This window comes from Citrus clementina, unplaced genomic scaffold (genome assembly GCF_000493195.1).
Source record: "Citrus clementina cultivar Clemenules unplaced genomic scaffold, Citrus_clementina_v1.0 scaffold_5, whole genome shotgun sequence".
NCBI classification, from domain to species: domain Eukaryota; kingdom Viridiplantae; phylum Streptophyta; class Magnoliopsida; order Sapindales; family Rutaceae; genus Citrus; species Citrus x clementina.
This window is the reverse complement of record NW_006262201.1, coordinates 36794293-36806331: the sequence shown is the minus strand read 5'-3', so window position 1 is coordinate 36806331 and position 12039 is coordinate 36794293. Positions and strand designations below refer to the sequence as shown.

General features: G+C 31.8%; 2 protein-coding genes across 2 annotated transcripts; one reads left to right on the top strand and one right to left on the bottom strand.

The window, feature by feature from the left end:
* Positions 1 to 4970: 4970 nt before the first annotated feature.
* On the bottom strand, positions 4971 to 8199 carry LOC18040478 (uncharacterized protein At4g37920). Its single transcript, XM_006434007.2, has 6 exons — positions 8000 to 8199; positions 7348 to 7730; positions 7034 to 7202; positions 6179 to 6423; positions 5533 to 5720; positions 4971 to 5449 (listed from the first exon to the last, which is right to left on the bottom strand). The coding sequence occupies exons 1-6, from the start codon at positions 8124 to 8126 to the stop codon at positions 5290 to 5292; spliced, it is 1272 nt and encodes a 423-aa protein (XP_006434070.1). The 5' UTR covers positions 8127 to 8199; the 3' UTR covers positions 4971 to 5289.
* Positions 8200 to 9556: 1357 nt separating this feature from the next.
* LOC18042760 (pentatricopeptide repeat-containing protein At4g18520, chloroplastic) lies at positions 9557 to 12010 on the top strand. Its single transcript, XM_024183083.1, has one exon. The coding sequence runs from the start codon at positions 9827 to 9829 to the stop codon at positions 11681 to 11683; it is 1857 nt and encodes a 618-aa protein (XP_024038851.1). The 5' UTR covers positions 9557 to 9826; the 3' UTR covers positions 11684 to 12010.
* Positions 12011 to 12039: the final 29 nt, after the last annotated feature.

Sequence of the window (12039 nt, the reverse complement as noted above, 5' to 3'; positions counted from 1 at the left end):
AATTCTATAATGCCGTAAATAAATTTACGGCATTGATACCGTAATAAACGTGGGCCATTGGATTAGATCAACGATACCTAATAACTATAATATAATAAAAGTATTTAAAAAAATTTCATTAACAGGTTTACAACCGGTTAAACATTTATTTAAAAAAAATAACCGGTTAAAATTTCAAAATTATATATATTTTAAAATTGAAATCTACGAAAGTCCAAATAGAATCAAAGTCTGGTCATAATTCGAAGGTCCCGGAATCGAATCTAAAAATCGTAGCACGCCGGATTTTGTATTTTCGAAGCAATCGGGTTTGCTGGCTAACCCGAATTTTGTTTCCTCGATCGTTCCTCTTTTACTGCAATCTTTGCTTTGAAAACTGTTTGAGCCAAAAAGAAGTGAGAAAGAAGCTCTACAATGGTTCGTGTTCGTGAAGCAGCTAGGTTCGTGTTCGTGAAGTGGTTTCGGTCCGACGATAACGACTCGGCGTCAGGAGTCAAGAGGAGAACCGGGCTGGGTTCGTCATTCTTTACTGATTCTCCTCTATCGCATTTGCATTGTTTTGACCAAGACAGCAAATTTGTATATATATAGAGCATGCATTATTCTCTCACCTATAAGTGGTGGTATTTCACTCAATTCTCAAACAATTGGGTTTCTCTGAATCTCAAAGAAATGGAACAAACTTTCATCATGATCAAGCCCGATGGGGTCCAAAGAGGCTCGTTGCTGAAATCATCAGCAGATTTGAGAAGAAGGGTTTCTCTTTGAAGGGTTTGAAGCTTATGACTGTGGACCGCCCTTTTGCTCAGAAGCACTATGAGGATTTGTTGTCAAAGCCTTTCTTTGGTGCTCTGATTGGGTACATAACCTCCGGTCCTGTCATTGCTATGATATGGGAGGGTGCCATAATTGTTATAATATTGAATTTTTTTAATAAATAATAACTATAAAAATATTTTAATTAATTATTATAAATTTTAATTAGATAATATTAAATAAATAATAATAATAAAAGATTAATAAATTATAATGAATTAGAATTATAATAATATTATAATAAATAATCATGAAATAATTTCATACTGATAATAATAACAACAAAATTATAAATATAATAATATTTTTACTAAATAATAATATAATAAAATATTAATAATAATAACTTATTATTTTAATAATAATTATAAAGTTTGATTACAATAATATTTTCATAAATAATAATCATATAACAAAATCATGAAATTAATAAATAATAACAATAATGAATTAGTAATCATAATTATAATACTATTTTAATAAATATTATTATTATGATGATGATGATTATTATTATTATTATTATTATTACCACCACCAATTGACAATAATCAACAAAGGGCATTTAAGTAAATTATGATAATTCATTCCGATTTCAAGACAAATTAAACACATCGATGGAAATGAATCTCATTCCGACTTCAATTTCTACAGCTCAAATAAATAACTTATTCTTATTCACATTCTTGATTTTGATTGTAGCCTGTTCTGATTACTGATTAGTAAATGCACCATGAGCACATTATTGTGGTTTAATTGAGTCTGTTTTTTTCAAACCTAATTAATAATTAGTTTGGGCTGGATCAATTATAATTAACTAGTCTAACCCAACCAAATCTATAATAATAATAATAATAATAAGAAGAAGAAGAAGAAGAAGGATAATGATAATGTGTTAATTCTCAATTGCAAAATTATAAAGACTTAAATGGCTTATCTAATTTTTTATTCTTTTTAATCTTTTAATAGAAGAGGCTATTTCATTCTTGCATCTGCTACTCTAGACTACAATTCCAAAACCAAAATCACACTCTCTTATAAGTAAATTTATTATTTTATAAGATTAATATAAAAGTAAGTTGTTTTTAATTTCTTTTTATTTTTTAGTGAATACTTAATGGCACATAATTATATATCACTTTCATTTTATTTTTGTATATGATGCTAGCTAATTATCTAAAAAGTTTGAATTTGGAATTGGAAAAGGAGATGTAGGAGAAATAAAGTCTATATGCTTTTTGTGGAAATTTTCTTAATTTAAAGATAGTTAATTTATTAACTTTCTTTACGTACACTATATAGTGAATGAAAATTTCATGTTATAAAAGATTTATATTTGATTTTAATAAGTTTCATTTCAAGTTTTATATCATTTTCATTGTTCAATTTAAAATTTTGATTTGACCTTCAACCTAATCAACTTAACCAGACGATATAAGGTTTGGGTAAAATTGGGTTAAACAAGTTTATTTAGTTAAGTTGGATGGATTTTATCTCAGCTCATTAAAAAGTAGACCAGGTTAGAATTTCACTAACCCTATCAAACCCAACTCATGCCCACCCTTATATCATTCTATCTAAATCATAAAATGTCAATAATCCAACTCTTTAACCATTTTCACATTGAATTTAAGTTGAGGCAATTGACCTAAACTAAATAACCCAAATTCCAAATAAATGTGAAATAAGACAAAAAATTTCTAAACCACACGTATGACTCGTAGATTGAAGGTAAAACGGATAAATTAGTGTTAGAGTGGTAAATTGGTCTACAAAATTAAAAAAAATTAAAAATAGAAAAAAACTAGTAAATTGATAGAAAATGTAGTAAATTAATGTTGGAGTTGTAAATTGCAAGAAGAAATTGTAAACAAAGCAAAAACTTAGAAAAATGACATAGAAATTATAAATTGACATTAAGTGTGAAATGAAACAAAAACTTTGTAAACCACACATAAAACTAGTAACGTGATGGAAAAGGGGGTAAATTAATGTTGGAGTTGTAAATTGCAAGAAGAACTTGCAAACAAAACAAAAACTTAGAAAAATGACATAGAAATTATAAATTGACATTAAGTGTGAAATGAAACAAAAACTTTGTAAACCACACATAAAACTAGTAAATTAATGGAAAAGGGGGTAAATTAATGTTGGAGTTGTAATTGGCAAGAAAAACTTGTAAACAAAACAAAAACTTAGAAAAATGACATACAACCTGTAAATTGACATTAAGTGTGAAATGAAACAAAAAATTTGTAAACCACACATAAAACTAGTAAATTAATGGAATAATGGGTAAATTAATGTTGGAGTTGTAATTGGCAAGAAGAAATTGTAAACAAAACAAAAAGTTAGAAAAATGACATACAACTTGTAAATTGACATAACGTGTGAAATGAAACAAACAAATGTGTAAACCACACATAAAACTAGTAAATTAATGAAAAACATGGTAAATTAATGTTGGAATTGTAATTTGCACGAAGAACTTGTAAACAAAACAAAAACTTATAAAAATGACATAGAACTTGTAAATTCACATTAAGTGTGAAATAAAACAAAAAATATGTAAACCACACATAAAACTAGTGAATTAATGAAAAACATGGTAAATTAATGTTGGCGTTGTAATTTGTACGAAGAACTTGTAAACAAAACAAAAACATAGAAAAATGACATAGAACTAGTAAATTCACATTAAGTGTAAAATAAAACATAAAATATGTAAACCACAAATAAAACTCATAAATTAATGAAAAAAATGGTAAATTAATGTTGGAATTGTAATTTGCACGAAGAACTTGTAAACAAAACAAAAACTTATAAAAATGACATAGAACTAGTAAATTGACACTAATTGAGAAATAAAACAAAAAATGTGTAAATCACACATAAAACTAGTAAATTGATGGAAAAATGAGTAAATTAATGTTGGAGTTGTAATTTGTACGAAGAACTTGTAAACAAAACAAAAACTTAGAAAAATGACATAAAACTTGTAAATCAAAAACTTATAAAAATGACATAGAACTAGTAAATTGACATTAATTGAGAAATAAAACAAAAAATGTGTAAATCACAAATAAAACTAGTAAATTGATGGAAAATGAGTAAATTAATGTTGGAGTTGTAATTTGTACGAAGAACTTGTAAACAAAACAAAAACTTAGAAAAATGACATAGAACTAGTAAATTCACATTAAGTGTGAAATAAAACAAAAAATGTGTAAATCACACATAAAACTAGTAAATTGATGGAAAAATGAGTAAATTAATGTTGGAGTTGTAATTTGTACGAAGAACTTGTAAACAAAACAAAAACTTAGAAAAATGACATAAAACTTGTAAATCAAAAACTTATAAAAATGACATAGAACTAGTAAATTGACATTAATTGAGAAATAAAACAAAAAATGTGTAAATCACAAATAAAACTAGTAAATTGATGGAAAATGAGTAAATTAATGTTGGAGTTGTAATTTGTACGAAGAACTTGTAAACAAAACAAAAACTTAGAAAAATGACATAGAACTAGTAAATTCACATTAAGTGTGAAATAAAACAAAAAATATGTAAACCACACATAAAACTAATAAATTAATAAAAAAAACATGGTAAATTAATGTTGGAATTGTAATTTTCACGAAGAACTTGTAAACAAAACAAAAACTTATAAAAATGACATAGAACTAGTAAATTGACAGAGAACTAGTAAATTGTGAAATAAAATAAAAAATGTGTAAATCACACATAAAACTAGTAAATTGATGAAAAAATGAGTAAATTAATGCTGGAGTTGTAATTTGTACGAAAAACTTGTAAACAAAACAAAAACTTAGAAAAATGATATAGAACTAGTAAATTCATATTAAGTGTGAAATAAAACATAAAATATGTAAACCACACATAAAACTAGTAAATTAATGAAAAAATAGGTAAATTAATGTTAGAGTTGTAAATTGTAAGAAGAACTTGTAAATGAAACAAAAACTTGTAAATATTGCATAAAACTTGTAAATCAACATTAACTTGTAAAAGTTTCATAAAACTTGTAAATCACACATAAAATTGGTAAATGTAACCTAGAACTTGAACAAAAAATAGTAATTACCTGCTACTTAGGTAACAGGTTACCTATTTATTTAGAATTAATGGTAGAGATTTTTTATTCAAATCTAACGGTCCACGTCCATTACGGCATCAATGCCGTAAATTTAGTTACAGCATTATAGAATGACCCAAAATAGATTAAAATTTAGAATCTTGGGTAGCTGCAAATAAAGGCCGTGCTGACGGCTGCTTGTTCCCAAAATTTATAGGAACGCCAAGGTATGGTGCTGATAATATGCTTTAGCAGAAGGCTAAGTGGTCTTAGCAGATTTATACGTCTCCAGGTTTGGTATTTATGTCAGATTTCTGGGTGATGATGAAATATACTAAGAGCTTCAAGCAAGAATGTTTCAGTTGTCCTTCTCACATAAAGTGCTTTTCTACCAGCTTCCTCAGTTCCTCTATCTTTTCAATCATATTGGGATTCATCATGTCCTTGGCTTCTTTCAAGAGAGAGCCTTCTCGGCTAAAATTGTAAGCATCCACCAAAGTTTTCATCAAGGCGTGGAGCATCTCTGGGGTCCTGCAATGGGGAGAAGAAAAAAGTAAAACGTTATTACCAAAATAAAGCTAAAAGATAAGAAAGTAACCATTTCTGATGCTTACGTGTACAGAGTGTCCACATCCTTCCCTTCAATTTCTTCTCCTGGTGTAAATGCATCTTTTAGACCACACAGTCGTTCCTCAGGATCCTCAATTGTGAGAAGATACTTTAGAATCCTAACCTCCTTTGGCATGAGCCTTTGAAGGTTACCTCTTGCAGTCATGTATAAATGATAAAGTATGTCTTTGACCTGTTATATAGAGCAGATTGGAAGAACAACTACTATTGTATCAATTTAACACCATAAAGCTAATCATCGTAATATTTCTATTATGCAATCTGTATGCAGCAATCAAAACCACCAAATGTTCTTAGCAAAGAAACATATCAGACCTCCAAGTTTATCAATTAAAATTTTCCATTGCCATATCTGAAGCTGGCTCTATTTTTTTTCAAAATAAGAAGGCTATACATTGGTTCAAAGACCACTTGACATTTACTATATAATTATGTAAAAGTTGGTGATCATCAAATTATCTCTCCTAATCCACAGAATCTATCTCCTCCTTTATTACTCTCAAGCAAAATGATAAAGAAATTTACACAACCAATGGAATTTCTGGTCCCAGAATCATAAATTAAGAAATTCATGATTACCAAATAGTTGTACGATGAAAGAGCCATTTCTTAGAGCAGCAAATTACTAACCTCCTCTTTCATCATGTTGGACTCCTTGGCAGCTGACCATGCTTTGGTGATCATCAGCACCAATGCTGAATCAAGTTGATTTTTCTCGGCCAGACTGTCTATTTTTCTGCAAGCAGCATCTACAGAAGGTGAATTGATAATATCTTGGAACTTCAACTCTGCAGCATTCAGTGCTTCAATGCTCTCAGTTGTTGTATCATAGGCTTGAACAGCAGCCACGCACAATTTTCCAAGCTTTGCTATATCTGATCAGACAAAAATAAGGGAACATTCACCCTCTGTCCAAGATATCATGATGAGCAAGACAAAGATTGGACAATTTAGGCAAAGACAGGTTTAGTGGCCCTGTGACGAGTCAAGGTAAAATAGACCCTGTGGAAGCTTTCCAACATATGTACAAAGAATCACACAGTAATTAGAAATGATTCAAATGAAAAACTGCTGCTTTATATCAGCAGTAAATGCTTGTAATTAAGAGTAAAGAATTTTTAAGGTCAGCTAGCTTATTCTTCTATGGTTCAAGAGTACAGGTGTTTGCAAAGCTGGAAAGGAAATCGACATCTCGATCCTTCATAATCCTCTAGGTTGTTATAAAAATAATAAAATAACAATAGATTATAGATCCACAGTGCAGGTTTGTTACCTCAAAGCTTTTACAAAATGTAATTCATATTGTTTATCCAGACTTCTGCTCCAGCAACAGTTAAGAAATAAGATTCATCTCCAGCAAGAATTAGGTTTTAAGGAAAATTATTTACTCTTTTGAGTCAATGAAATTGTTTTGACAGAAACACATGAGTGGTGGAGTCACTCTTCTAACAAGGTTTGACAATTAACAAAGTCAATCAGTCTCACCATCTTGTTTGGCTGGATCATTGTAATACGATTCTGCTACAGTGTGAAGATGCTCAAAAAATTCTTGAGTGAAATCCTTACGACGCCTGGAAACTATTTGACTTACTTCTGATGGTGCTGCCTTGATCACTTCAAGAAGTTCATTGTGTCTTTGCACATCTTCATCAATCTGAGGAAGAGAAACTCTCAACAAATCATCGAAACAGATGCAACAAGAACCAAACCAAACCAAAAAGCATAACATACGAGAATAAGAGACATGCAAACATCAATGCTGCCATTGCGAAATTAAATATTTAAGTTGCTCAAACAACCTCTTTCAGCTTCCTTCCAAGCCGGAGAAGCTTGTGCTTCATTTCAGGATCCACCTCAGCGTCTGCTCGGTCCTGACAACGCTTGAAGAAATTAGACCTTAGGTTGTTCCATTCCTTGCTGAAAACGAGCAACCTTCTCCAGTCAGTCGGTGTAGGCTTGTCAACCATGAAAACCTCAATGAGCTTGTCACATACTCGGATCATTTTACCATCATCCAAGCTCTTAGAACCATCTTTTTCATCCCTCTTTTCACCATCCATCACGGAATCCTCACGAATACTAGCAGGCTCATTAGAATCATGATATACGGCACTTACATCACGAGCAACAGCAGCAAGGGAGGACTTTCGCAGCCTCACCGGATTAACCAGCAAAGGACAACCTAATAATGACAACATAATTTTAGTCATTCACCTGACTGACCTCCTCTTGAGTTATTATTTTCCATTGGTGTTCAACATAAATATCACGAAATTTGCAAACAACGTATCATCAAAAATTAAATTCTTACCCTCATTAGGAGCTTGTTCGCTTAGTTGGTATTACTAAAACAATATGTTCAATTTTAACGGACAAAATTCGTAATACGACTTGTTTCATGTATTTTTCCAGAGCAAAACTTCAAGGAAATATATAAAGATCGGAACTTACATTTAAATTTATGAGAGGAAAATAAAATTGGAACTGAGCTACTGATGGAAGAGACAGGTGCCCGAGCTCGAAAATTTATGAGAGGGAGAAAGCAAGAGCCTTGGGAAGCCACACGCGCCAACTCCATTAGAAAGCACTGCTGAACATTTACCAGAAAGCTCGTAATATTTTCTGGGAGGGTTTTTGCAAAAATATCAGCATTTCTCTCGAAGTTTCATAAAATTAAAAGTGACTCCAACACGATGTCGTATCTTTGTGAATGGATGGAGGGTAATTTTTAAAAACCTCCCCTGAGGTTTGAGCTTGTTGTAAGTAGATAGTAAAAATTTATTTATTTATAAAAAATTTCCTATCGTCAGTTAACTTTAATATTGACCGTTAGTTGACTGTGCAAAGATAATATTACCCTTAATAACAGTTTGTAGACAGAAATAACTAAAAAAAATAATTAAAATTATTGGTTATTTTATCCTCTTTAAATTATTGATATTTTTTTAAAGTCCCTACAAGAAAGATAAAATTAAAAATTTGAAAAATTCTTTTTAAATTATTGATATTTTCTTAAAGTTCCTACAAAAAAGATAAAATTAAAAACTTAAAAATGAAATAGTTATAATCTTTACCTATGATATTGTAAATCTTTGAAATTGACAAGGATAAAATTGTTAAAAAATAGGATTTGTGCTTTTCGCACCAATAATTTTAATTTTTTTTTAGTTATTTCCGTCTACAAATTATTGTTAAGGATAATATTATTTTTGCACAGTCAACTAACGGTCAATGTTAAAGTTGAGTGACGGTATGAAATTTTTTATAAATAAATAAATTCTCACCATCTACTTGCAACAAGCCCAAATCTAAGAGATTTTTAAAAATTACCCAATGGATGGATGATCAGCGTTTTTATTAGACAACACCCTGTGGTTCGTCATTATTTCACAATAGGCACACACATGACACATCCCCTCTTAAGTCTTAACACTCTATTTTAAAGAGGTAATTTTTTAACTTATTTTTTCGATGACCTTCGGTTAGGACTTTGACTTCGGATATTTATTAATGTCCAACCCTTTTAGTTACCTTTTATTTATAAGATTGATATTACATGAAACATTTATTAAGACTCAATCTTAAATTTCAGCGATATGACTGAAGTTTTTAAATATAAAATAAATTATATCTAATCTTATTTAAAAAATAATTTATCTTAAATCATTTTATATATATCTACTCTCATTCTCACACTAACGCTTGCGGAATTTAAATCTTCATATATTTTTTTTAAGGAACAAAAGAGAAAAATATCTTATCTATTGATTAACTATTTTTATAATAATAGAAATATAAATCTTAAAAAATATTCATTAGAATAATTGTGTCAATATACATTGATTAAAATTGCTAAGGAAATTCTACCAAAGGTCACAAAAATAAAAATAGGATTGTCAAGTGAAAGCGTATGTTTGGTTGAAATCGTGAAAAAGGAGGTACTTGTAAGTTAACTTTGCAGCCAGATGATTAACGTTCTTCTTGTTTGTGGCTAAATTATTTGAGGATGTGAGAATACAGCTGTTAAGGCTTGTGTTCATATTCTGGCATTTTTGACAAATCTAAATATGATATTTCCAAATCTAATGGCGAATTACTGATAATTTCCTGAACGTCAGGCAGGACAGTTTAGTCTTTTCGTTTAAAGTTGATGCCGAACATGAGTGACGCTTTAATTATCAAAAGCCCGCTGGAGCGATTAGTGAGGCGGGGCGTAGTCTTCTCCATCATCAAAACCGATTGCTTTATTTTTCGCGGGAATTTTGAAACAAACAGGCGATGCTATCTTTAACTTTGTTTTCTTCACAGTTCTCTCTTTTTCAACAATCTTCTCTTCTCAACATTCAACCGCTACAATCTCCGAAACACAGCTCGAAAACAATCAACAGTAATTATCAGAAAAATCCCAATGATTGTCGATGCTTTTATAGGGAGACCACAAATTCCCACACCAATTTCCACAAATCAAGCGATGATTTTAGTTTGCAAGATAACGCAGATGCCGAATCTTCGCACGCACCCTCGGTGAGTCAGAGCGTCGACTCCAACCTGCTTGCGATTTGGCTTCGGTCATGTAACACCGTAAAACAAGTCAAAAGAATACATGCAATTGTTTTAAAGTCTTTGAGAAAGTCGGTCTTGTATGTTGATAATAATTTGATCAGTGTGTATGTGAAATTAGGGAAGCTAGTTCAAGCGAGAAAAGTGTTTGACAAAATGTCTGAGAGAAATGTTGTTAGTTGGACTGCGATGGTTAATGGTTATTCGAGATTTGGTTTTGTTGACGAGGCTTTTATGCTTTTTAGTGAATCCATTAGAACTGGCGTTCGGGGAAATGAGAAGATGTTTGTGTGTGTAATGAATCTGTGCGGTACGAGATTAGATTTTGAGCTTGGAAGACAAATTCATGCTTCTATTTTGAAATGTCATTGTAGAAACTTGATTGTTGATAGTGCAATTCTGCATTTTTATGCGCAATTTGGTGACTTTTCTAGTGCTTTTTGTGCATTTGATGGAATGTCAGAGAGGGATGTTGTTTCTTGGACAGCAATGATAACTGCCTGCTCGCAACAAGCGCGAGGGGATGAAGCAATTTTTATGTTTTCACGAATGTTAAGCGAGGGATTTTTGCCTAATGAGTTTACTGTATGTAGCGTTCTGAAGGCTTGTGGAGAGGAACGGGCGTTAAAATTGGGAAGACAGTTGCATGCAGCCATAGTTAAGAAGCTGTATAAGGATGATGTTTTCATTCGTACTTCCTTGGTGGATATGTATGCAAAGTGTGGGGAGATTTTGGACTCTAGAAGAGTATTTGATGAAATGGGAAATAGAAACACAGTTACATGGACTTCAATAATATCAGGATATGCTCGAGAGGGGCTTGGTGAGGAGGCTATAGGCCTTTTTCGAGTTATGAAGAGACGAAAAATACATGCTAATAACTTGACCATTGTTAGCATCCTTAAGGCTTGTGGATTGATTGGGGCTTTTCAGCTGGGGAAGGAAGTTCATGCTCAAATAATCAAGAATTTTATCCAAAGCAATGAACACATAGGAAGTACTCTTGTGTGGTTTTACTGTAAAAATGGGGAATTCCCAGTTGCATCCAAGGTCCTCCAACAGATGCCTCTTAGAGATGTGGTCTCATGGACTGCCATAATTTCTGGTTATGCATGTCTTGGTCACGAGTCTGAGGCTCTTGATTTCTTGAAAGATATGTTGGAGGAAGGCGTGGAGCCAAACCCATTCACTTATTCATCGGCTCTAAAAGCATGTGCTAAGCTAGAAAATGTTTCGCAGGGGATGTTGATCCACTCCTCTGTAAAAAAGACCACATCATTGTCTAATGTGTATGTTGGCAGCGCTTTAATTAATATGTATGCTAAATGTGGATATATTTCGGAGGCATCTCAAGTTTTCGACAGTATGCCAGAACGTAATTTGTTCACTTGGAAGTCTATGACTGTCGGTTATGCAAGGAATGGGCTATGCCAGGAGGCGTTGAAGCTCATGTATCGGATGCAAGCAGAAGGTTTTGAGGTAGATGATTACATCCTTATGACTGTTTATAATGCATGTGGAGATATCGAGTGGAACGCAGAGTCTTTATCTGGGTATTGCTTGCAGTCTTCTTGACCTTTGCCTAATTACAAGATTGCGAGTATTAAGTGGGTGGCTTGGCCAGATCACAGATATATAACATCTAAGGTGTAAATGTATATCACATGGATAACAGGAAACATGAGTGTTGGTCACTGTGAGCTCAACGTCACAGAGAAAGTTATTGAAATAGGACGTAAACGATAACGGACCGAGTCTTTTGGCCTTGTTTGTGACGGCTTGGATCCTGCAATGTAACAAAAAGCTTTGGGATCATATGAAAATAGTGCGATACTAATACATGTTCAGTGTATCAGCCATGTATATGTACATTCATCTTACCAAGTAATTCATAATCATATACACCAGCTTTCAAACCTTGCATTTGGTAC